Here is a 26,268-nt window from a genome sequence, read left to right as displayed (position 1 = left end):
AGCCGTATGGCGCCGGATCCAATACAAAGTGTCTGAGCTCGGCTTTCGCGTACTTTAAAGGCCTTACCTGCTGTTTTATGAAAGCATTAGACAGGAATGAAAACAAACCCATGGAAGATTTTTCTAAAACTTGGTGGTGGGCTTGCCTGCCACCACCGTCTTGAAAATCACTCCTACTGAGTGGCTGCAGCTTTAACCTTGTTTAGCACACAAAGGAGTGTGCTAAACGACAGTCGAACCTCGTTACAACGTAGCTCGAGGGTCAGAACGAATCAGTACATTATAACGGTCGTTCGTTGTAACCGTTTCCAATAAAATGGCCGTCGACGGTTGGTGGTAACGAAGGCATTTTATAATGACGTTTACGTTAGAAAGGTCTTCGTTGCAAGCGAAACGGGGAAATGGAAATTGGATGGCGTGAAATCGGGACTTGTGAATGTTATAGCGGTGGAAACGTTAAACGGGGTACCTTGAAATGAAGTTCGACGGTACTACGGTACAAACAATGTAAAACATAGGGCGCCAGGTTAAATGTCCATCAATGTCAATGTCTAAGCGTGTTTCATTTTCATGTCATCGTTATAGAGAGATCTTTTTAGGGCTGTAACTCTGCTTTGACAAGAAGGCTTTAAAAAAAAATCATATTGTTTCTATTCATCCATTCATTCATCTTCCTAACCGCTTGATCCTCACTAGGGTCGCGGGGGGTGCTGGAGCCTATCCCAGCTGTCTCCGGGCAGTGGGCGGGGGACACCCTGAATCGGTTGCCAGCCAATCGCAGGGCACACAGAGACGAACAACCATCCACGCTCACACTCACACCTAGGGACAATTTAGAGTGTTCAATCAGCCTGCCATGCATATTTTTTGGAATGTGGGAGGAAACCGGAGCACCCGGAGAAAACCCACGCAGGCCCGGGGAGAACATGCAAACTCCACACAGGGAGGGCGGAGATGGAATCGAACCCGGTACCTCTGCACTGTGAAGCCGACGTGCTAACCACTGGACTACCGGGGCGCCCCATATTGTTTCTAGAATATACAAAATTGGTCCAATTAAGTCAAGTCAACAGTATTTCTCGAGCACTTTCAAACAGGTACGCTGTACATGGAGCGATTTAACATACACAAAAAACAGTAAGACGAATCGGTAATAAAGGCGGTAGAAAGCACCAAGCAGTAAAATCAAGAACAAGTGTCTGCCACAGATGCATCGTGCAGTCCAATGTGTGTTTTGTCATCAGTCAGGCAGGAAATTCGCCAAGCATTAACTGGTTTTTAGGCAAGCATCGTAATCTCTGCCTGCACTTTTGCCCGGAAGACTAAAATAAGATAGATCTTCCCCCCCCCCCCCCCCCCCTCAATGGCATTTGAACAACTGCAAGGTGATGCCTCAGCATTTGCACATAACAAAACTGTCGTCACATTTTGACAGCAAGACTATTTTAATCTTCGTCGACCTAAAACTAACAAGCAAATACATAATATAATTTTTTTTAAGACAGAGAAAAGAATCGTTCATTCCAGTGCAGTCTGAAGGTCGTGAATAAGGTGCATCGTGTGTGCAAAATGTCGACAGTACAGACCACACAGTTGAGGGAATGCGATGCACAAAGTTTGTTTTCAGAGATTGAATCAAAACGGTCAATACGAATTTCTTGAAAAAAAAAAAAGTCCATTCCAACGGTTTTGACTTTGGACCACTCACGGCAATTCAACTCAAAGACATGTTGAAGACTGACTGTGGGTTCCCATTTCTATAGAACAGAATTTTCTTTTCATCCCAGACTGACAGATTTCCGATCAAATATAATTACAAATATGGTTAAAACATCAATTTTTAAACTAGCTAACCAGAATAATACCGATGTGATTAAAACTGTAAGTATTCCGAACACTAAATTACATTTTACCCCAATGCGTCTGTGACTGTACATGTGGGCAGAGCAAGAAATTGATCCTTGTGATAAATACCGAGGTTGCATCTCCAGGGGAGCTCAGCATGATTGTGTTTGCGTTTTTTTTTTTTTTTCCAAGCTGGTCACTCAACGGAACACTCATCGATCTTGAGAATGACTACCGGCGTCGCATGTCTGGAGGCAGCCTGATCATTAGCAACCCGGACAAGGACCGAGACTGCGGCATTTACCAGTGCAAAGCCTTCAACGCCATAGGGGCCATCCTGAGCCGCAAGGCGAGCGTCCAATTTGCTTGTGAGTATTCAAAATCTCCCGCAAGACTCTTGACACACTTTATCCGGATGTCATCGGCGTGCGGTTGAGGTCTTCTCGAATGTATCATTCAGATTACCTCCGAAGAGAGATTCGAGCGGGCCTGATGGCCCTGGAATGAAACGCCAGATGGAGCGAGCGCTGTGGGAAAAGCAGCCTCTGAACTTGATTGATTTGTATTAGCGCTAGCGGCTCCGACGGCATCAAGGCTCAATCAAAACGGACACGTAGTTTGCCGAGTGATCAGGGAGGCTCTGTGATCCAAACGTTAAAGGGGAGCAGACCGAGTCACGTCGAAGTGGAGTAATAAGTTGTCGGCGATGTGAATAGCGGTCACATCTTAAAGATTAGATGAGGGGGGTTTGTTTGTTTATTTCTTTCTTTTTATGACATCGCCACCCCTTCAAGGCGGTCAGAAAGTAAGGTGCCGTAAAGGAACCGCTCTGCTCAAGATCTCGGACTATCGATTATGTCCCAAGGATCCAAGGACGCTTTGACTTCGTCTCACAAGCTGGCCCGCCCTTATCCGTACAGTCCTGTAATGAATCTTCCACACGGGGGGGCTGGATGGAGAGCAATGGCGCTTGACATTTATCGTCTGCCAAATGTACAGGGAGGGAGGTCTCAGAGATCAGCATGGCTGATGCACTTTCTCTGTGTAATGAGGACAATGCTCCGAAGGAGAAATGCGGAGCCTCCTTTCCAAGTAGAGAATTTGAATATCGGCGTCGTTTGGATGTCGATGATAAATGATGATGATCAACTTTTCCCTTCCAAGCACTTCCCACCTTCCTTTGATATCAAATTCAGTCTCGGTTGAAATCGTTCCGTGGATGCCGGATTTGTCTTAAGCTGGTCTCGAGTTTGAAAAAAAAAGTATGACATCAAATGTGACAAAATATTCCAATCTGCAGTTGGAAATAAGTCGACACGAAGATGATTGTGTCCTTTATGAGTCTGTCATCCGATGTTCCACATTGTTTGTGGTCAATTTAACTGCATAGTCAAGGCACCGGCTTGCTTGCAAAATGCGTATAAGGACCAAAAAAAAAAAACAAACTAAAAAGGCGAAAACATTATGCTCCAATATTACAAACTCTCTGACAATAACAACAACGGGTCAAAAATGTCGCAAAGGCAACGTGGCATCGAAAACACGTCGACTCTAAAAGCAAGACGGTGAGCCGAGCCGCACCCTAGTGCGGAATGGGGCCATTTGACCCCAATCTTTTTGATTCGGGCGATGCTCAATCGCCGCCGCCAACCGGGCGTGCAAATCCCGCCATTGGTCGGCATCGTAAGACGACCCCGTCATCGAAGCGGCTTGCCGAGTGCATAAGGAAGTCACCTTTGTCTCGGTTTGGAGTCAGTGTGACCCCCAGCGTCCTGCCGGGAGACTTTGCTCCGGTTGATTCCGTCGCGGTCATCAGAGGGCTGCTCATTAATCTCGCCAGCGCTCCGTCCCACTTCTCGCCATAATCTTCTCCCTCCTAATTTCCGTTATCGGTCACGCTGACTTTCTTTTTGTTTACGTTTGGAAGGCTTACGGGCAGTCCGTTCGCCAGAGGGTGCGGGCAGATTAGAGACTTGGACGACAGCAGATTTCCCCCGCGTCGCTCATGGAGTCAAGTCAGAGGTGCTTTATCATCCCAGGTGTAGGTTTTGTCTGCCCGAAACCGCTCATTAATTTGAAAGGGATAAGTCGCGCCGCCGGTACGGACGAGGGGAAGCTAATGCTTTTTAAGTGCGAGATTACACCACATTTAATAATGATGCTTCTTATGGCTGCTGGCAGCGCAAACTCATTTGTCATGCACGCTCCCCCGGTTGTTTGCTCAGTCCGCGCGACGCCTAATCTTTTTCCTCGCGCCAAACAGTCAACGTCATACGGCGATATCTCTCTCTTTCATCAGCACTCCAGATGCTTTCAAAGCATTACGGGCTGTCAGGAGAATGTCCCAAAGCAACCAATGATGTCCTATTAAAGTCCCCGCGGCTCAAAGTGGAACATCAAATACGCCGCCTCGGTGAATAAGCGAAAGCTGGGGGACGGAAAGCGCATGATACCGAACAGATAGTCCAGTGCTGTTTGTGATTTCAGATTTTTAGAGCTGCAATCTCAAGATCTCTCTCTCTCTTTTTTTAATCTCATTTCCTCAGATCTAGATAACTTCAAAACGCAAACGGTGAGAAGTACAGTCAATGTCCGAGAAGGTCAAGGAGTGGTTCTCTTATGTGGCCCGCCAGCACATTCTGGAGGTAATTTGCTTTTCCGTATTATTTTAGCCTTTTTTTTTTTTACTTTAGCCTAAATCCACATATCTTCTTTTCCTCCGACGGTGCGATGTGAAATGTCTTGCAAAGATTTATTTGCACGGGCTGAGGTACACCACCACCACCACCACCACCACCACCCACACCCCCCACGCGTTCTCAAAAGTCATACATCCGTAGTCACAAATTTACTGACAAAGCAATTCCAGAGCAGATTTTCTTGGCCTGGATTTGTCACGCCATGCTCTTTTGGCTGCTGCCAGTAGTGTTCTTGAATAAGTCAACTCGGAGACTTCACGGAAAAAAAACAACCATGTTGTTTCTGGAAGAAAAAGCCAACAAATATTTTTTTTAAATGACACGCCAACTAAAGATAATGCTGTTCCCCCCACCCCCCGCCCCGCTCTCCTCTCTCTCTCTCTCTCTGGGCATCTGAGCGGGGATGAACAATGGCTGATGCTGAAATTGTCTCTCTCATCAAACAGGGGCTTGAACATTGGAACAGCAATTTCCCACACAAGAGAAGCGTTTGTAGAACGGCACATTGTACAGCTGGTCTATGGGATAATGGGCCGGAGTCGCCCGTGTGAAATACACTTTGACAGCTTTCTTCTCTGACACGGGCTTATGCGCAGTTTGCCTGCTGTAACCAAAGCGCTATTCTGCGTTCTCACATTTTTAGAAATGACTGAAAGACAAGCTGTGGGAGCTTGCGCTTGCTTTCTTTTGTTGCCCGCGACTCGCTCTTTTTTCGTTTGCGTTTTGAAAGACGTGACACGGCCGTAAACTTCATTTGACACTTGCAAAAGCTCGGTGTACTGGAAACTCATTTCAAGTGCGCTGTTGAATCAAGAGCGATTTCAAGATTGCGCCTCACGTCATTTTGCCACTTGTGGGACAAGTACATGCAAAGAGATGATTTATCAGATCTGCTTATGGTCTGCTTGTTGAAGTGGCATTTTATAATACCACGATTCTGGAAGTCAGGTGCAAATCGCTAAGTAGCGCGCAAAGCGGTACCCAGCGTGGCATAAGCAAAATGAGACTTGAAACACATTTAAAATGGCAGCGTAAATAAGCGTGTGACGTATTGTATGTTCAGCACTGCAGTTTTTGATCTTCCAGTTATCGATGGCAAAACTCTTCGCTTTCTTGGCATCTGGGATCAGTTGAGCGCACTGTTCCGAGTATCTGTTTTATCTTAGCTGTTGATAGACTCAATGGTATTGAATCTATCTGGAAAACACCCTTCACCCAGTTGAAAACCAGACCAGACTGAAAGACCAGGAGAAGCTTATCCGTGCTCCCCCCCCCCCCCCCCCAGTAGATGGGATTACTGTGATGGTCTTCTGACTGGACTCCACTCAAAGGAGCATCAAACATCTGCAGCTCATTCAAAATGCTGCAGCTCGGATACTGATGACAAGAAAGAGATCAGAATGAATTAATCCAGTCCGAAAGACTTTACACTTACTCTCAGTCAGCTGTAGAATAGATTTTAAAATTCTGCTGCTCGTGTCCTTTTGAATGCATTAAAGAAATGCTAATTGAATATAAACCCAGTCGGGGCTCTGAGGTGAGTGGACTCATGTCAAATTAGAGGAGTCCGGGTTTCAAAGCCCACTGATGAAGCTGTATTTCGCCGAACAAGATGCAAGAAGTGACGTTAGCCGCAAGTATGACTGCTTTTAAAGCTAGGTTAAACCCGCCCCATACCTTGAATTGAGGTATTTTAAGCGTTTAAAACTGAATCTGTATTGCAGAGCTGACTTTTGCATGGATCTTCAATCAATATCCTCATTTCGTTCAACAAGACAGTCGTCGCTTCATCTCACAGGAGACTGGCAGTCTGTACATAGCCAAAGTAGAACCCTCGGATGTGGGCAACTACACTTGTGTGGTTAACAACACTATCACAGAGGAGAAGGTGTTCAGCTCCCCGACACCACTGGTCCTAAGAAGTGACGGTAAATATAATAATTCCTTTTTCACGTCCGCCAGTTGATCAGGTCTACTGTGCAGTATATCACCGCTGTCTCTTGGATCCTGCGTGTATTCCATAGCTGCAGTTCATTACTGATGTCCAAACGTTCTCCCTTTTGTAGGAGTAATGGGAGAATATGAACCCAAAATAGAGGTTCATTTCCCTGACTCGATTCCAGCCGCAAAGGAATCACTTGTGAAACTGGAATGTTTTGCACTGGGAAAGTAAGTCGGCATCATGGCGGCTCCGACATCACCTCGTCAATGCACGGATTAGCACGACTCAGAATGATTTAACCCTCGTAGTGCACCGCTTGCGATAAATGTAGAATGATGTCTTTGAATCAAAGGCAAAGGCATTCAGAGCTGAAACTCATGGAGGGGTTCTAAAATGGCCTAAATTTCATGACGTCACCGGCTGATAATTCTCAGGCATTGCAGCAATAATAAAAAAGGTTTTGATTCCGTAATCTTCACAATTTACATATTTTGCACCATAGAGACCCATTATAATTCATATTTCTGAATGCATCGTAAACCTAATGTGTAAACCTGCATTTCACGCGATTTTTACGTCAATCGCTTTGTTTTCGCTTGGACAGACGTATGCATGCCACATTGTTGGGTTGAGGTCATGCCAATTGTGCAACTTTTAGGTGGCGCCAGAGGATCGCAAATGAGTTTGCCTTTTTGCAGGAGGCTTCAAACCAATGCATTTTACATGAACGCGTCCGGTCGGGATTGTTAGTAGGGCTTGGTTGGGACCTTCAGACACATTTTTTTTTCCCTTTTGCAAAAAATAAAGAATAAAAAATCCCAAAGAACTAATAAAAACTATATATGTATGGATAGAACAGATGCCTCTGAACATTTTGAGTGTTTGAAAAAAAAAGAAAAAAGAATGTTTTTATAACACAAAATACATCATTACAAAAATTGTAAAATGCGTAACTTAAGTACTTTTTAATTTGGAGCACACAAGGGTTAAGGTTGCTTCGGCGTCGCGTTATTCATCTTCATATTTGTCATTCCATTCATGTTCATTTTGGAGCTTTTGAAAGTTGCTATGATCGTGAACAAGTAAGCTAAAAAAAAGAAAGAAGGACACATTGGTTTGAGGAGATATATTGTACAGCTGTTTTTATTTTCTGTAGCCCTGTGCCAGAAATCAGCTGGAGAAGAACAAGTGGAGTCCCTTTCCCAAGTAAAGTCAAAATGAAAAACTCAAACGCCGTTCTGGAAATACCAAATTTCCAGCAGGAAGATGCGGGAAACTACGAGTGTATTGCTGAAAATCGACGGGGCAAAAATGCAGCGCGGGGTCGTATCTCATTCCATGGTCAGTAAACACGCTGCTCCTTCGACACTTAATTCGCCAACAGATCATACAAAATGCCGCACAGTTCTACAGTTCTCGATAAGGATTTGCAAAGTCGCCCGTGTTTGCTCACAAACATTAAAGTAGGTCCTTCGGTGAAATACATTTCCATTCTTCGGCTTTTGACTCAGCATGGGTCTTGATTTTTAGTCGTGCGCTTTGCGCCGTATTTGTCGTTAATTTATTGTTTGTTGCCGGGTGAATTTTTTTGGCTCCGTGTACAGCACTTTGTATACAGCGCTGGTTGTTTTCAAGTGTTCAAGAAATAGTTGAGCTGAGTTTCTGTTAAACAAAGAGCCTGAAGGATCAGATCCAAAGTCCCATTGTTCCGTTCAAAGAGTCGGCTCCTTCGTGACGGTGTGTCGCGCAGTCAATCGGGTGTGCTGAGGGCAAACGTAAAGTGAGAAGGGCTGCTGAGCAAAGTTACACTTTTGCAGTACAAGTATTGTGTGTGTGTGTGTGTGTTCATGTGTGTAAAATTGACACAGCAATTGAGAGCAATTGAGAGCACGGCTGACAGGAAGCCCAATAAAATCAATACTCAGTTGGGAAACAGTACTTTACACGTTTACCTAGTTTTGGATCTGCATTTTTGCCTCAGCAAAATGACAATGTTCCCCTTTGAAAATACCATTATCGGTGAAAAAAAAAATGTAAATGGAACTTTCAATTTTGCGTACAGACTTTTCCGCCGCAACAGCTTACGATCCTTTTTAAAGCTTGTTGTTTTTTTTTTTTGTTGTCGCACTAATCCTTGATACTGTAAACACATGTTTGAAAAGGTAATCCTCTCATTTATTCCAAGCTAAACCTCACTGGTTCCAGACAATGGCAGACACAGTTCTGTCCATCCACCAAAAGCTGTTCTGGGAGTGCAAGGCTACTGGAAAGCCTAAACCGTCGTACAGCTGGCTGAAGAACGGCGAGCACGTGATCACGGAGGTAATGCAACTGATGGGGATTCTCAAAATTAGGGGAGTGATTCAGTCAATGAAGCAAAAAAAGGTTGTTTATATTTGGAAGTACGTGGATCATATAGGACCTTGCTTTACTTCAACTTTTTAGTTGGAGTTCCAACTCATTCCGAGAAATAATTTTGTACAACACAATGAAGTGGTAAACGCGATGTGGCCATACAGGGCCAAGGAATGGCCGGCCATCCTTCTTCGAAAGATGTCACGCGTCACTGCTGAGTCTTCACTCTAAACGTGTCACAATTAGTCTGTGGCATCGAGCACTTTAGCTGGGCAACCAAGAGATTGACCGCAGACGCGCCCTCGCGGCCGCAGCAATGCAGTCACTGTGGCGGCCCCTCTGGGGCCACCACTCAGTGTCCCAAAAGACCAAGATACGCATTTATAACGCAGCAGTTCTTCCCATCCTCCTGTATGGTGCAGAATCCTGGCCATTAAACAAGACCCAGGCCAAGAGGATCGACGGCTTTGACAGCAGGTCACTAAGAACCATCTTGAACATCAGCTGGCACCTCCATGTTTCCAACTCAGACCTCCGAAAACATACCCTTCAGCCCCCTGCATCCCGACTGGCCGCTCAGAGGCGCATCCGTTGGCTTGGTCATCTCCTCCGATTACCCCCGGAACACCCAACTCGTGCCATCTTCTCATTTGATCCAGCGACAGCCGGCTGGAAAAGGCCACGCGGCAGACCCTACACCAGATGGCTTGATGTCATCAGAGAAGATCTCAAACACCAGGGCCTTACCCTGGAGGATGCAGCGGACCTGGCCCATGACCGTGGTCATTGGCGGACCCTGGTGAAGCTGATCGGCTCTACGCACTGCGACGACCCAGCCGAAAGAGACTGGGCCCCCGCGTCGCAAGAGCATTATTATTTATTATTATCGAGCACTTTTAGGTCAACCTACGCCAACCGCAAATGACTTGCAAAAAATGCAGCTGTCTTAATCTATGATGAGAACGCAGGGGGAGCAATTTTTGTCCTCGTGCTTTCCAATATGAACATATGTGGAATGCCAGAGGGTTCCTCAGGCCTTTTTTTTCCCCTCTCCTTTCCCACTGACTCCCTCCCCTTATGGTGCACAAGTAATTGCTTTTGTGCCTTCGGACATGAAAGACTGGCATTGCAACGGATATGCTCAACTCATTGTTTTTCCTCCGCAGGGCCGGATACAAATCGAAAACGGGGCTCTGTCCATACCTACTTTAAACTTGTCGGATTCTGGAATGTATCAGTGTGTCGCCGAAAACAAACATGGCGTTATTTATTCCTCTGCCCAGCTAATGGTGTTAGGTAAGCTCGGCTCCTTCCGTGTGCTTTTATGCCGCTTATCTGTCTGTGCGTTTGATCATCGTCTCAGATAAAAACCAGCAGGAAGCTGCATCTCTCCCCTGCAATTAGTTTGCCCACTCATTTTATGCTCAGCGCCAGCTAAGCAGGAATCCATAAGAGTGTCTCATTTTCATCATATTGATTTGGAGGCTACAAGAAATACATGTACATCGATGATTTATATTAATGATTTATTTACAAGCTTGGATGACTTTCGTCGGACTGAACGTTATTTCTATTTGGGCTTTTTCTCTCTCTCTCTCTCTCCCTCTCGCTCTCTCTCTATTTATTGATTCATTTATTTATTTGTGTATGTGTTTATGTGCCCAGGATCTTTGTTATCTCTTGACTCGATACAAAGCCCACAATCATGGCTCAGTGATTCTTTTTGTTGTTGTTTTGTTTTGTCTTTTGTTGATAGCACCCTCACTTTTCCCTTTTTCTTCCCTCCCACACAGCATCACCTCCTAGTTTCTCTAAAAGTCCATTAAAGGCCCTGGTAAAAGCTCGCCTAGGTAGCGAAGTCATTCTTGAATGCAAGCCCCAAGCCTCGCCCGCAGCGATTAGCCTGTGGAAAAAGGACAACGAGATGCTGCAGAGAAATGAAAGGTAGGGTCTCAGACGGCCCGTTTCTTTTACGCATCTCATTCACAATCATTGTGTTTGAATCGTCCTGGGGACTATGTAGCGTGAGGGAGGGGGACGGGTCGCAACCCCGCCCCCGCACTTCGGCCCCGTGGCCAGGGTCCACGGCAGCGCGGTGGCCGATGGTGGTGGTCCAGGGGGTCTGCAGCACCCGAGGTTGGACCGTGGGTGCGCCGGGCCCGGTGTTTTATTTTGAAGGGTGGGCATTCCTTCATAACCCATGGGGATGGTCGGCTTGGGGATCCGGTCCGCCGCCTTGCTCGGCGCTTAACGCCAGGACTGCGGTGGATTTGTATACCGCCGGACGCGGTCCTGCGGGATTTTGCTGACCCGAAGGTCATTACCACTTCGCACCAACTCTCCAGTGCTGGAAAGTCCCGTCAATTCGGCGTGGAGGCTCCCTTACGGACTTCACTGCGATCCACTAGGAATTGGTGACGGTTTGATCCGCACCTTTGAGCCTAGGGATCGCAGATCTTTTGCGAAGTATTTGAATCGTATATATTGGGCATTTGTGTAGCGGCGTAAGGATGGTGCTAATGAGGAAGAATGGAAAGTTAATGAGGACTGAGATAGAGAACGGTCCGTCACTCTGGGAAAATTGCTCATCGCTAATACTTTACGACAGCATGCGACGCCCGTGTGAAAAGTGCTTGGTATGTGTGATGAGGATGGGCAGCCAGTCACGTCTACTGAAATAGTCAACAAGATAAGCTAATTGAATTGGTGCTAAAGATACGTGCCGTCCGCTTGTAGATTAGAGTATTAAAAAAGTGAGACTGAAGCTACCGCGCCTGTAATTAGACTAGTGCTCTGCTTTATCGTGACACGTAAATAGAGTTTGAGGTATATCATCTCAGACCGTCTTGTAGATCTTAATAACAGCACCTTGACAGACTCTAAATTCCATGCAGAAACGCAACACACTATTAAATTGGGGCCTGATTTGTTTTGTTGTTTGTCTGTCTGAGTGTTTATCGAGAACAGACTGAGCGTAAATTGATCAAATAAAAGACAGTTACACGGGCGTGAAGAGTCACTCCAAGCAGACAAGAACTACAAGTACGCCGGGGCATGAAAAGACTTTTGAAAAAAATTGAATACGCACATTTGTATTTCGATTTGAAGGGAAATACTCGGAGATAGAGAAGTCATACACACACACAAGGGAAAGGACCGATTTTGAAATACTCAAACATACTGTCCTACTAAATTGGTGCTGTTTGGATTCCTGTTACGCATCTTATTCACATGCGAGACTTGAAACGTTAAAAAAAATAATTTTGTAAGACAGCACGGATGCTCTTTTGTAGGTTCCGTTGGACGTCACTGTTGAAAATCGGTACAATCCTCAGCATGACTGACATTTAGTACACTATATGCAGTCTTTCAAGGAACACGCGCAGGCACAGGATGGGAAATATTTTCCCCAAAGGAAAGGTCCTTGCACTGCATGGGCAAAAAATAGCATTTGGACGACAAGCAGCGCGTCTGGATAAGATAAACAACAATGTTGACTCACGAGATGCTTCAGGAGTGCCTTTTAAGACATCTGTCTGAAACAACCAAACACCAAAACAGTGTTAAAAAAATGACACAAAGTAATCCAACACATTAAAAAAAAAAAGACATTCACTGGTTCATGAAGCAAATGTGAAGCTTCATTTTCCCATCAGTACTGAATGGAGCTCCGACAGTATCATATAATAAAGAGCTGCATCTGCCGACAATTGTTTGAATTGATCTTAATTCTTAATACAAATGAAATATAGACGAAGCTCATGACTGGTGATTTATTTCAAAGCAGAACAACCAAAGTGGAATCACCTGCATTTAGTTCTTAGTGTGGCAGTTTACCGTCTGACTGTTCTTTGCTCCGTAGAATGACACTCTTTTCCAGCGGAACATTAAAGATTACCAACGTAAGCAGAAGTGATGCAGCCAGCTATACGTGCATTGCTAAGAACCAGTTTGGGTCAGCAAGCACCACTGGAAGGCTGGTCGTTACCGGTGAGTCTTCTTGAAAGAACGCATCGCCCCACACCGACCCGTGGCTATTCCTCCCTCACATCTTTGCACTTTCGAGATTGTATGAATGATGATGGCGCTGGATGATTCCTCCCATACCTATTTAGCATTTGACAACCGGCCTCTGAGTCCAATTCCTCATCTAAATTTGGCATAGAATCTTTTGAGACCGTTTTTGCTCCAGGTTGACAGAGCTATTCAATGTTATAAAATGTAATTGCATTGCAAAGATGTTGTGAAACCGTCCCACAGACGCTCATTGTTTGTCTACGTACCCAACAATTGGCATGACTTCTTCCGAACTACAACGTGAGATTCCTGTTTGAAGGCCTCACGGTAGTCTTACGGGTTTGCCCATGGCACGGATAACACATTTTCATCGTCATCTGTTTCCCCATGCTCAGAGCCAAGCAGAATCACTATGAGGCCCACGAATATTGAGATTATTGTTGGCGAGAGCATCGTGCTGCCGTGCCAGATCGCCAGCGATCCAGCTCTGGACGTCTCTTTCTCATGGGCATTTAATGGCCAGCTCATCGACTTCCAGCAAGACGGCGATCATTTTGAGAGAGTGGGCGGGGTGAGTCAGCCCAAGCATTAAACTCGGCTACTGTCAGGCTACTGCGGGGTTAATTGGGGCATTGAGCGGCGTGCGCAAGGGGTATGCTGAGCAGCCCCGTCGAGGACTACTAAAAAGTGAATAATACCCAAGCTACAACACTTGTCGAAATAAGTTTCCATCTTCTGTAAAAGCCTCCATTAATAGAAATACAACAACAAGGCGTCTCAGGATTCATCGTGTTTGTTCCATTTGAGGCAGGGAAGAGTCAAAATACTTTTCACACCTTGTTTTCATCTTCCAGTGTTGCCAGTTCTTCAAAAGTACTGTATCGCATATAGATCCCCATTAAGGGTGATGACGGCCGACACGTTCCCATATCGGGTTCAGCCCCAGGTGACTCCTTTTTTTCCAGACTGATAATGCTTCTGAAAGATGGTGCATTAAAATGAGGACAGGATATGTGTAAACGCTTAGAAAGCAATCCAATGAAGTCATCAAACGCATGGCTGACAGTCGCCATAACGTGAATTTTGAGAACTATTGTCAAAATCACAAAATGATAACTCAGTTAAATGTTTAATGTACATCTATTGGATTTAGATACATGGTCAAGTCAACTGTATTTATAGAGCACTTTCAAACAGCCATAGCTGCAATAGATAGATGGATAGATAGATTAAAAATATTGCAGGACAAATGCGCTCCAGTACGTGCCGAGTACAAATATTTCCATTGATTAAATAAACACACTTGCTTGTATATTTCCGCAATCAAGGTTGCAGACTCTTTTCTTTGTCGCCATAAAAAGCAGGCGGCTAGTGTGGAATTATGCTTGCGTCTTGCACTGTACTCTTATCTTGCTTCTGCTTATGCACTTACAAGCTAATTAGGGCTAGCTTAGCAATTCACTAGACTGTGTTTGTTTTGTGCTTCCTATGAGAAGCTTGACGCCGTTTGTGGAGATGAGAAGCTGCGTGGTGGGATGAAGCCTGAAGGCTGGCCAATAGCTTTATGTGTGCTGCCTACATCTGCCGCGTCTGCTGTTGTTGTTTGAAAAGATGAAACCATTGATGGTCTCCGGAGACTCCGACTGTGCAAAGTGTCATAAATGTTGAAACATTCCCTCTCCGCAAACCCGAATGATGTAATAAACCCTAATCTCTTTCTGAACACTTGTTCGATATTCATCCTACTTTCCAGAGCGTGTCAGGGGATCTGATGATTCGAAACATTCAACTGAACCACGGTGGGAAGTACGTCTGCGTTATTGACACGGAGGTTGAGAATCTGTCCACCTCTGCCATTCTGGTTGTGAAAGGTAGCCAGCCACCAATGACTGTTTTTTTTTGTCTTTGTTTGATTTTATTGGATATCCGGATGTTTAGTGGGAAATATATATATATATTTATACTGTATGCACGCCGGCATGTGTGATTGGAGGCCCAGCTCAGATTGCCTCATTGGTATGTGCTCCGTGTGCAGGGTAATCTCTCGTGATTTACATTGATATTCATGCCCTCAACAAACCTTAATAGCGGTCCCAGGTGCTTTCAGGAGGTAATGTTTATCATAAAAAAATGAGCCTAATTGGTTCATTTACACATCCGCGCCGGTATGACGGAAAACATTTGAATAATGGAGCGGCACATCAAACAAGAGTACTGTGACTCCACAGAACATGACGAGCGGTCTCTCACTCTGCTCCTTATTTTGGACTTCACCTATTTCCCTCTTAGCTCATCCCGCTTTCAAAGACATGATCCCAAATCAATCTCTCTTTCGGTTCCCGGCGACTCCTTTTAGTGCCCGCACATCATACATAACAAGTCCCTTCATGCGCACATCAAGCACAGAGCTCTTAATTAAATATAGCATGGTGGGGCCTTGATGAGTTTGATGGCACGGCTTCTCGGAATGAGAGGGGGAACTCACCCTGCTCCTTGTCTGCTTGATTTAGGTCCACCGGGTCCTCCAGACAAAGTGACGGTGGAGGAAATCACAGACAGCACGGCGCAGCTTTCCTGGACTCCTGGAACAGACAATGGAAGCCCCATCACCGGTTATGTCATCCAGGGTCGCACTCCTTTCACTGTGGGCTGGCAGGCGGTGGAGACGGGTATCATCAAACATCACCTACTCGCGGGCTGTACTGATGAAGAACCTTTTTAACTCATTGATTTCCACCCCAAGAAAACGTGGCGCTCATTCGGAGCCAGGGCCACGGCTCTGCATAGTTAGTTAGTTCTTCTGGAAACAACAATTGTGCCGGAGTTCACCGCTCAACAGTTTGTGCAAAACTTCCGTGTGCACAGGCAGTCATTGCTCTACAGCTGCGATCGTCATAATAACCCCACCCCTTAACGTAGTTGGTGCCAGAGGCTGGCCCAACAAATCATTGGGGCCATCTGAAGCACCAGTTTCAATCACCAGAGCTCCAGCTACAGACAGTTTTCGGAGGTGAAAAAAAGCAAGAACTGGTGAAGACCTGTACACCGGCCCGGAACTAGCACTAGCACAAATGCAGTGGAAAAGGGCCATTTGCGGCCATGTCAAGTGAAATCAAATCTCTTCTGTCAAATCACATCACGGACAAAACTCTTAGCAGCCTTTAAAAAATTGGAATGGTTGAAAAAAATAATAACCAAGTAAATATAATTGTGGATAAATCTCTTTGTGCTCAAAGAAATTCTCATTTAGTGTGCGAAGGGTGATTCATGCCGTGGTCCCCTTTGTGGAAAAACACTATTTCTCCATTTTAGCAAGTCCTGCATAGCTCTCCATCTCTGCACGTTTTCAGCAATTGCCCAGAAAACATGTATGATGTATTTAGAAACGAAATCCTTGAATTGACTTTCCATGGTCTTCAACTTTTAATTCCTGTGTGTAATTTGTGAATTGCAGTGCCTGAAATGGTGAATGGTAACACACTGACCGCGACAGTGGTGGGGCTAAACGCTTGGGTGGAGTATGAGTTCCGAGTTGTGGCACGCAATAATGTGGGCCTTGGAGAGCCCAGTCCAGCCTCAGCCAAAACCCGGACAGAGGACACTAGTAAGTCAAAACACAACCGTTTGAACGCTGCCCTCCTTTGCTGGAGCAAACTTATCACTCATTTGCGTGTTATTGTTCCAAAAAGTCTTGTTTGAATAACTATAAAAATACGTTTGAAAGATGGGCAGCGAGGTGGCTTGTATAACATTCAGAGGTCATTCCAAAGTGAGGGCATGGGAAAGGCTCAAGCTCCTCTGAGCCTCCGCTTAGGTCTCGGTACCTCTAATAGCGTTTGTTCCGCAGACCTGAGGTACGTAGGAGTCCGCGGAGGAGCTCATACAGGTAAGGTGGGGAGAGGTCATTTCAAGATTTGAAAACAAATAATAGAATCTTCAAAAGAACTCTAAAATGTGCCAGTGAAGGGATGTCGATATAGGAGTGGTGTGCTCCCTCTTACGAATACCAGTCAAGAGGTGAGCAGCAGGATTCTGGACCAACTGGAGACACTTCGTGGAGGATTGGCTGCCTCCAGAGTAAAGTGCAATACAGTCATCCCAGCCCAGATGTGACAAAGGCATCAATGACTGTTTTAAAGTGCTCTTGAGAAAGTAACACTTTTATATCGTGGAAATTCAGTCAATTTTTTTTTTTTTTACGTCAACGCTGCGTTGAGTACTTCTGTCGTCTCTTGAATGATCAGATGGTGCGAGGGAAGTGAGATGTCTGCAGGGCGCCCGTCATGAGCTTCTGTGTACAGTTGAGTAGTTTGTTGTGTCTTGTGAGCTGTGTTGTAATCGCTCCCGTCTGGCCTCTCTGGCTTTCAGTTCCCGATACGGCTCCCACTGATATCGGAGGTGGAGGCGGCACCAAGTCGGAATTAGTGATAACATGGGAGGTAAGTCATCCATCAAATTTTTACCGTTCTCGCCATTGCTGAATAATAGCTTTTGCTTAATTGTGCAGATTGAGCTGTCCGGTTTTTTATGACCCTAGCCGCGTGAGACGCGTTACAGCCTTCCTTACCACATAGCCTCTGAGTGCCATCTCTCCTTGCAAATGTAGCGATGGAGAGCATTTGCTTTTTGAGGGGATAGCTAGAGAGCCAAACACGGGGGGGAGGGTGCGGAGAGGGGGGCTGCGAAGTGCTCTCAGCAGTGTGTCCAAAGGACCGATTTGTGCCTTTGTTGCGCAGGGACGCGGTCTGTGTGCTCGTCTGTCTGTATGCATTTTAATATCACTGCAGTTTTGTGTTTTGCTCCCAGCCTGTGTCCGAGGAATTGCAGAACGGCGAGGGGTTCGGCTATATCATCGCCCTCAGGCCCGCAGGCACGGTGACCTGGACGCGAGCCATCATCTCCACGCCCGGCGTTGCACGCTATGTCTTCCGCAATGACACCATCCCGCCCTTTTCTCCTTTTGATGTGAAAGTGGGAGCTTTCAACGACCGAGGGGAGGGGCCTTTCAGCTCTATCGCCACAGTGTATTCGGCGGAGGATGGTACGGTTATCCACCAAGAGCCAAAAGAAGAACTTGACCTTGAATCCTAATGTTCGGATGATGTTTACATCGCGGTTGTTTTTTTTTTCCATTTTAAACCGGGTATGTCAACCTTATATCATGTCGGTAGATTCGTGGAAATCCTAGCAGACGCATTCAGGGAGCTAGAGTGTTAATTGAATTTGCAGGGTAGCAGAATTCCCTGACGTCGGTTACAGATCCCATGAAAAGCGCAGGGGAAATAGCTTTTCTGTGAAACGACAGGTCCTTCCTGCATTCCCGACTTATTGCTGTTGGACTGTGAGGTGCCGAGCTTCTCAGGTTCTCACTTTGCGCTCACTTTCTCAAGTCCCCAGTGTAGCTCCGAAGAGGGTGGTACCCAGGATTGTGTCCGCAACACAAATCGAAGTGGTCTGGGAAGCTGTTCCAGACATCGCTGAAAGAGTGCTTGGATATGAGGTATGCATGCGCTCCACATTTTTTTATTTTTTTTTTAACACTTTCATAACGTTATTTCAAAAACCGATAACCACAAATAAAATCCCTCAACCTTTCAAGAATGAAAATAGCACCTTTTTTGGGGGGGTTATTTTGTCTGGTCTTCTTTCAATATTTGTCACCTTGTGGCCTGGTCACAAAGATCTCCAGTTGCCATGGCGCTGGGTACACCGTCTTGGCAGAACTGAGCTCTTTTATAGCTCCGAAAAATATTTTTCCCGAATCTTCATGTGGCACCAACAGCAGGGATTCAAAGATTTGAAGCTCACGCGTGTGATATTCATCGTTTAATTAGCACGGCCTTAGAATTGCAATGTAGTTTAATTACTTATTAGCGTGCCACCCACACAGTTACTATAAATTGCATCCCAGCAATGATCACACGGCTTTAATAGATTAAATAAAAGGAGGACTTCACGTCTCAACGTTACCATTCATTGGCTGCGATGATTACGACTTCATCCAAACATGTGACTCTTGATTTTGTCTGAAAATCAAGCACATTTTTTTGTCTTTCTCGCTTCCACAAGCCTTCATCAATCAATGTAATTTAAAACTGACAAAAAGTGAACCGCAACAACGCCAGCAAACAATATTCCTTTTCACAATTTCATTTAGGTAGGAATTTCATTTCCTCCGGTGACATAATCATACGTCACTGGCATCGTGCCAGTGCATTGGCACCGAGCCCTCTCTTATTGCCTTCATCACGGCTTCCTCCCCCCCGTTTGTCTGCACACGTAGAGATTTCAAAGCGGAATATTGATTTCAGCAATTCATCACAATCTGTCCGCCTTTAAACAGGTCGTTTACTGGGAGGACGACACCAAGCCTGACACTGTAGGCAAAGTACGCATCTCGGGAAACGACACCGTCGTGAACATCACGGGGCTGAATGCGAATACAGCGTACTATCTTGCAGTGTCCGCTTGCAATACGGCCGGCCCCGGGCCGCAGTCGGTGCCGATCAACATCACCACAAAGAAACCACGTAAGTAAAGCCCTGAGGGGCGGGGTGGCTGGATTAATTCCTTAACCGTTCTCATTTGCCCACGGGCTCTCCCGGCCCAATTGATGTCGTTACTCCTTTAAAATTATAAACCCACACCAAATTGTATTACGCTTTATTGAATGATGCTGGATGAGGACGGGTGACCTTAAAGGAAACGTCCTGAAATATCTCCGGGTTCTGGAAAGAAGGGTCTCTCTTTTGACTGAGTCACATTTATCTCTACAGCTCTTGTTCTTGATTTTACTGCTTGGTGCTTTCTACCGCCTTTATTACGGATTCGTCTTACTGTTTATTGTGTATGTTAAATCGCTCCATGTACAGCACTTTGTATGCAGCGATGGCTGTTTGAAAGTGCTCGAGAAATACTGTTGACTTGACTTGACTTAATCACAAACGGTGTTTGTCACCTGTGGGCGTGTGAAGCCGTGCAATTATTTTAGAAGTAAATAGCAAAACCTAGAAATTGCATCTCAAATGGCTCGGGAAGCCAATGCAAGTTGCTAAGTGTCGGTAGCAGTATTGATCTCTTCGATAAATCTTCATGAGGTTGTATTATCATCAATTGAGCACTAAGAAAATTATATTACGTATGCTTCTTTGAAGTTGAGAAATGCTGAATATATAAAGACCGACGGTTCCTCATCTTTATCCAGCACCTGACCGGGCACCTCTCAACGTCCAATGGTCCATGATTGGCTCCACGCTCTCACTGCATTGGGATCCTGTTTTAGCCACGGAAAAAGAGTCACGCGTCACCGGCTATATGGTGGGTTTCGGTTCCCCCGTAAAGTTCATCGCGCTTCAACATGAAAGGATGACGATCTTTGCCTTTTGTCTTCTGGTACAGGTGCTGCTGAAAAGACACCGTCACAACGATCTCAACTATTTTGTCACCAATAAAACCTCCGTGGAGCTCAGTCTGCCCGGCAATGACAACTATCTCATTCAGATCAAGGCCACGAGCGAGGGAGGTGAAGGTGCCGGCAGCGAGCCCGTCCACATCCACAAATTAAGTGAGTTGGCCCCTTGCGTCTTGCTTGCGCTTTGCGATTGAGGCGAGTGAGAAAAAAAAAGTCGCGAAGCGGCCCTCCTGCATCGACTTCTTTTGCTGTTTCTGTGCATGGCTTTCGTTTCCACACACTTGAACCAAGAACTGAAAAACTTCATCCTGAATTAAATAGACTCTCGCGCTTTGTTGGCACCATCTTATCGTATGTGCCGTCACGGTTCAAGGTTTGCCTTGAAAGCTTTTGCCGCAATCCACCAAACATGCAAGGCAGAAACAGCTGCAAACCGCACCGTACCGTACGCCAGCCTAAAGGGCAAATCATTGTTCCATAGTGTCCGCGGAGTAATCCGATGTCACAAAACAATGCTTGGGCCGACAGGGACACACCAACTACTGAAGCCGGCCGACAAAATACCACTAATAATAAGAATTGAACAATAAATAATTACTTGTGCATAGTGCTGCATTGGTGGTTTGCTAAAATGCTCTGACGGGCAGAAAGGGGAGCATTTTCTTCGCCGTAAAGTTGGAATACAGTTCTGGATATTTATTCCAAGTTAGTTATTAATAAGTGAAAGTCTCGTGTGCAGATAAAAGGTTGTGCCCTCTGTGGGTGTGTCTTGAGACAGTGAATAATTGGCCACAAAGCTGTTTTTCTTGTGCCGTGTAGTTGAAAAATGTCAATGTCAACGAGAAACTTGGCGAGTCGGTTTTCAAGTCAAGGAATTTCTCATTCAAAATAAAGAGCTCAAAGATTTCAATGTTGAAAATGGGAGTCGCGCAGTCAAAAGAAATGCTGAAAGCGAATTTAATGGATTGCTTTCGAGACTTATGCGCAAGTCAAGGCAAAGAAATGTCATTGATACGGTGCATTTCATCCGCAAGGTAACTGAATGTGCTTTCCATCATTAAAACGTTCAACGTTGAACATTTAAAAACAAAATACGCCAATGAAAGAATGTACTGTGCAGTGCAAGCAAAAGATGAAAGAAACGTTTTTTTAAAAAGGCTCCAAAAGAGTTGAAATGGAAGCATGAGTGGGATCCCCTCACCCCCCAAATAGTTTTTAAACTAGATTTAGTTTCAGATTTTCCAGGTGAACTAATCCAGAAACTAAAAACTCTGTTGTCTTGCTTTTCCGCGGGCTAACAAGCTGATGGTTTTGGTTCCAGGCATGGGAGCGCGAGGCTCAGGGGCGTGTTGTCCGAAGCCATCCAACCTCTCTGCAACGCTCATCAGCGCGCTGCTCTACTTTGTCTGGTGATGTCTACTCAGTCCCTTCAGTCTGCCTGTCCGAATTTTATCCCTCCACTGGCGGGCCCGGGGGGGTTCAGAGAGAGCACTTGGGATTCCTTCAGAAGGCACAACCGCTCAAGAACGCGTATCGGTAGAGACGATGTGACAAAGGTGTAAGAATTTGGGTGCATGATACCTGCCAGTGTTTCATTTGGACTTGGATTTCCTTTTCCTGGTTATCACATGGACATGACTGATCCGACGTGTCTATAAAGTATATGCCTGCCTTAAAATCCATTTGACACACGCACTCCATACCAAGTTGGGCGAGAGGCCGCTTGCATGGTGAAATGTTCATCAAGAAAATGGAAGATTAGTCAGTCCGTGGTCATTGTTTGCTTCTCTCAAAATGCAATTTTATGAGCCAGCGCTTTCACCAAATTCAATGTCGCGCCATCAAATAAATCGACAGCACTTAGTCGGTGCTGCGACACGGAAAGAAAACGATTCACTCGATTGAGGATCACCGTTTGAGACTGAAACGTAGCAATTGTATTGCTAATTAACCAGCTCTGCCCCACAGCCAAATATGTTTCGCTCCAATCTGTTGTCCGGCTCCGGACTTATGCGCCCCCCAGGCCCTCTCCACAATACCGTGAAAGATGTTGCTACATTCTCTCCGTCTCATACCCTTAAATAATAAATGTCCATCACGCTCAGCTAGCGAAAAGCTTGCTTTTCACAGAAGGGATATGCTACCATGTCGGACAAATCCCATGTCTATTCTGCTTTTTATTTTCAGATGCCCACAGTAGCCCCCCCCCCCCCCAACCTTTTTTGTGTCACGGACCGGTTGAGACAACCACAGGCTGTTTGCGGACCAGCAGCTTTTTTTTTTCCCCCATCCCTTTTAAATTGCAATGCTCCTGAAAACAAACAACGTTCATTCATTTGACGCAATGTTATTCTACCGCACAGCAAATGTAGAGTAAAATAAAATAACACAGTGAACGACTAAGAAATGGACCAATTAGGACTCGCAAACCAATGTTAAGAGACTCTGATTGACTCGAGTCGCGCACATTCCCGCCACAGCCGATGGGAGTACTTTTGCTCACTGCTCGCAGTGCTGTCTCAGTGCGGCCCGGTCCCAAATGGACCGAGGTCGTGTAATCGGTCCGCAGACCGCTGGTTGGGCACCACTGACCTACAGTGCAAGTACCATCATCGATGGTTACCTGGCCCAATGCATGAATGACAGTGCCTTCACCTGACCCCACCCTTCTTTCAGTTGCTCAGACTCGACATTGACATCACAGGCAAGTCATTGCCCACCTTTGCTTACGCATTTTGCATCACAAACACAACACTGGGTTGGAAAAATGGGGAGAAGGGAAATCGTATGACGTATATTGAGCAAATCTACTGACATACAGTAGGTACCGCCCAAAGCGGTTGCTTTCTGAAAGCGGTGGGTAGTGAGTGAAGCAGGTGACAGTTTGATTACAATCTACACGGTGAGCCAAGTGTTTGTTGAATTTACTCCGTTTTATTTTGTTAAGTGGTTGCACGAAATCAAATCGGCTACATCCTTTTTTTTCCAGTGTAGGGCTTAGGGTCCAAAATATACATTGCCCTGACTGCAAGTGCAGCACAAAGCACGGCTACCGTTTTACTCCGAAGCTCTTACCAGAATAAATGGCGAGAACCGACAAAGAAGGAGTTCTCTACCCTTCATCTCAAAAGACACTAAAGGGCTGCAATGTGATCACTGGAGTCTTCATGGTGCCCAGATGGATGTTGAACGATGCAACCGAGTGCCTTTGCTGAGCATGGGACTGTGCGCGCAGTCATCAGCTTTGAGGTTATCATCATCATCTGTAGTTTTTCTGGCTCCCGCCACTCCCAAAGTCACACAAAAAGCACACGCAGCTGATGCAAGGTGACTGCACGTCCCCGCTTAGCCATCTGAACAGGTGCGGGCCCGCCGCAAAAGTCCAAAAGGGCTGGCATAATCAGGCCTGACCTGTCGGCTACCTGACTGGTTTCATAAGGCTCTGCGCGTGTCGGTCAATGGAATATGGATTTTTCAGTTTTCTTTCTATTATTATAGCTGGCGTTTTTTGGAGTTACTTAGGTGATTGATAGCCTCCTTGACGTTCTCATTTTGTTCTGTTGCCGTCGACGATGTCCATTCACGAGTGCACTACTTGGCTCATTTAACGTGTGTGTTATACAATCAATGTTTCCTTAAAACTTTTATTGAAGGAGTTTTAGTGCAGTGATTTACATTTTTGGCTCATCGATTGTTGCGAGTATATCCTCAAAAAAATGATTGCTATTAGCTTACTGCGCTACATCACAATCGCGGTGACGTTATTTTTAAAACCCCTCCTACTTGGACACGCCAGTATCCTTCAAAATCGAAATTCTATGGTGAAATTCCTGAAAATTGTCCACTATCAACAAGTTTCTTCCACATATCTGCTGGAATTTTGGCCCCCCTCTTATTTTGCTAGCTGCTCCAGGTCTCTCAGATTTGAAGAGTGCCTCCTTACAACTGCCCGATTTGAGATCGCTCCACAGGTGTTCAATGGGCTTTAGGTCTGGTTTCATTGCTGGCCACTTTCAGAACTTTCCAGAGCTTTGTCTTTCGCCCTTTTGGGCACCCTTTGAAGCATGTATTGGGTCATTGTCCCATTGTGAGATAACCCGTGAGGGACATCCAGTTTTGTGACGCCAGCCCCTACGTCATGCCTCATAATTCTTTGGTTGTCTTCAGATTTCATGATATCAGGCATCAAAACATCCCGAAACTTATTGAGACAATATATGAAACCACTTAACTGTCATTTTTTTAGCAAGTCTGGCTCATAGCTCGTAGCTTGGCACAGTTAAAAATGGGCAGTGAGCGGCGCGGTGGGCATAAACAGCCGGCTAACTTCACAGCCAATCGGAGCGGCTCCTTTCATTAGCTTTAAACTTGGCGCAGAAGAGGGTGACGGTCCTTGACGTAGGGAAAGCAGAAATTGATTTTACATAGTCCATGTCGTAAGCGCCCATGTATTATCGTACGGCTGAGCTTTGTGTATAGCATTGAGTGATTGTAAATTCTTAGCGTTGTTCGAGCTCACAGGTTACCGTTTCTGGGTTTGACTTTGGATGAATGTGTCAACAGGATGAGAGAGCCGATGAGCATCACGTGCAACTCTCTGTCAGTTCCGAAGTATAACGTTAAAGTCTGGGGCACGAAAGCCACTGTGTAGTTACCCAGGATGAGACTGTGGGGCAATTGTGTTTTTCCGTCTGTTTATTTTAGGACTCGTTCTGCTGGAAAAGATATGATTTGTTGTTTTGTTTTGGGGTTTTTTTTTGGTGTGTTGTTAGTTTGTAGTACAAAATGTCTGTAGTCGGCCTTAAATCAGAAGGTGATTTCCAAACATCAACGGAAAGTGTCCTGATTTCAAAAAGCAGCAAGTGCACTCGTCTTCAAAGGGATGACATTGTTGAGGTGCTTGTGGCTCGAAAGTGTATTTCCTACAACTGTATATATTTGCATCTATTTTTCAAGTACGGCCACCCAAGACAACCTTATTGCTCTTATATAGTGTGTTCTCCAGCCTAATACTGCTGTATTAATCAATGATCTCTGTGAGATACTGACATGGGAATTTTGTATTTTCATATTGAAAAGTAACCGTTTTGTCTTGTATACTAAACTTGTGCATGGTGATATTTGTTTGTGAATTTGTGTTGGATTTTTCTAAATCGTAACTTAATTAAATTGTTTATTCCGGCGAGTGTTGTCTTTGCCTTCTTATGACAAACCTTTCATCTATACCACGTTTACAATGCAGTAGAAGTTGCCTCACCTGAATTGTGCACACACAGCACATAAAGTATGAACAACGAAAGGGAATTTGGCCAAGAAAATAGCTGTATGAACAGGGCGTATATGATAGCCGAGCCTTCTATCAAAGTAGAAGCCTATAGCTTGTTAAAATACGGAAACCGACTGTGCAGAAAGCAGTGATCTGGAGGATCTGCAAGAGGGAGTGCCGCACCGCCGTGGGAGTGATCACGATTGACTTCAATCATGGCCAATCAGAGCGGCGCCTTTGATTCCCCTGAAATGTGGCACAGAGACATTTTTTTTTCTCATGGAAGGTGCAAAACAAAAAAACAAAAAAAACAGTCAACAGCTGTAAAAATGTCATTTGATCCAAGAAAATAAAATGATCCCCAGAGGTTGAAGTCATTAGCCATCAACAGATAAGCAATTCGGCCATCATAACATTCCTTTCTATTCGACGTCAACAGCAGTGCTTCACCTTTTCCCTTGGCATGGAAGTGTGGTTCACTAATGAGATGGGTGCCTCTTTTTCAAGACGGCCAGGGAAGGCACACACAGAAGGGAGGCATGGAAATTAATCACAGGGCTTTATTAATGAGCTCATTTGTGCCCTTTGAGGCCCCGGGAACAATGTGAGAGAGCGATCGGCGCCAGGCGCCATCCATCACCTTGTGAACCGCGGACAACAGTGAAGGAAAGCGTTTCAAGGCAAGCCAAAGCACCAAAAGTAGCTCGTATCGAAGATAGCACACCCACGTCAA

At 45.4% G+C, this 26,268-nt stretch overlaps 1 protein-coding gene across 1 annotated transcript in view; it reads left to right on the top strand.

The window, feature by feature from the left end:
* cntn3b (contactin 3b) overlaps nt 1-25,452 on the top strand; it is a 36,908-nt gene extending 11,456 nt beyond the window's left edge. The window contains exons 4-23 of the mRNA XM_052076065.1: nt 2,038-2,213; nt 4,392-4,490; nt 6,269-6,472; nt 6,611-6,713; nt 7,643-7,827; nt 8,672-8,808; nt 10,008-10,137; nt 10,635-10,785; nt 12,704-12,831; nt 13,254-13,429; nt 14,612-14,729; nt 15,369-15,527; nt 16,313-16,462; nt 17,227-17,297; nt 17,665-17,899; nt 18,249-18,358; nt 19,202-19,388; nt 20,063-20,175; nt 20,257-20,422; nt 21,591-25,452. Coding sequence (XP_051932025.1) covers nt 2,038-2,213; nt 4,392-4,490; nt 6,269-6,472; nt 6,611-6,713; nt 7,643-7,827; nt 8,672-8,808; nt 10,008-10,137; nt 10,635-10,785; nt 12,704-12,831; nt 13,254-13,429; nt 14,612-14,729; nt 15,369-15,527; nt 16,313-16,462; nt 17,227-17,297; nt 17,665-17,899; nt 18,249-18,358; nt 19,202-19,388; nt 20,063-20,175; nt 20,257-20,422; nt 21,591-21,682 — 2,890 coding nt within the window. The 3' untranslated portion in view covers nt 21,683-25,452. The remainder of the gene's footprint in view (nt 1-2,037; nt 2,214-4,391; nt 4,491-6,268; nt 6,473-6,610; nt 6,714-7,642; nt 7,828-8,671; nt 8,809-10,007; nt 10,138-10,634; nt 10,786-12,703; nt 12,832-13,253; nt 13,430-14,611; nt 14,730-15,368; nt 15,528-16,312; nt 16,463-17,226; nt 17,298-17,664; nt 17,900-18,248; nt 18,359-19,201; nt 19,389-20,062; nt 20,176-20,256; nt 20,423-21,590) is intronic.
* Nucleotides 25,453-26,268: the final 816 nt, after the last annotated feature.

Source organism: Hippocampus zosterae, chromosome 9 (genome assembly GCF_025434085.1).
Source record: "Hippocampus zosterae strain Florida chromosome 9, ASM2543408v3, whole genome shotgun sequence".
In the NCBI taxonomy this organism is placed as follows: domain Eukaryota; kingdom Metazoa; phylum Chordata; class Actinopteri; order Syngnathiformes; family Syngnathidae; genus Hippocampus; species Hippocampus zosterae.
The sequence above is the reverse complement of the archived record's forward strand: the minus strand, read 5'-3'. Positions and strand labels throughout refer to the sequence as shown.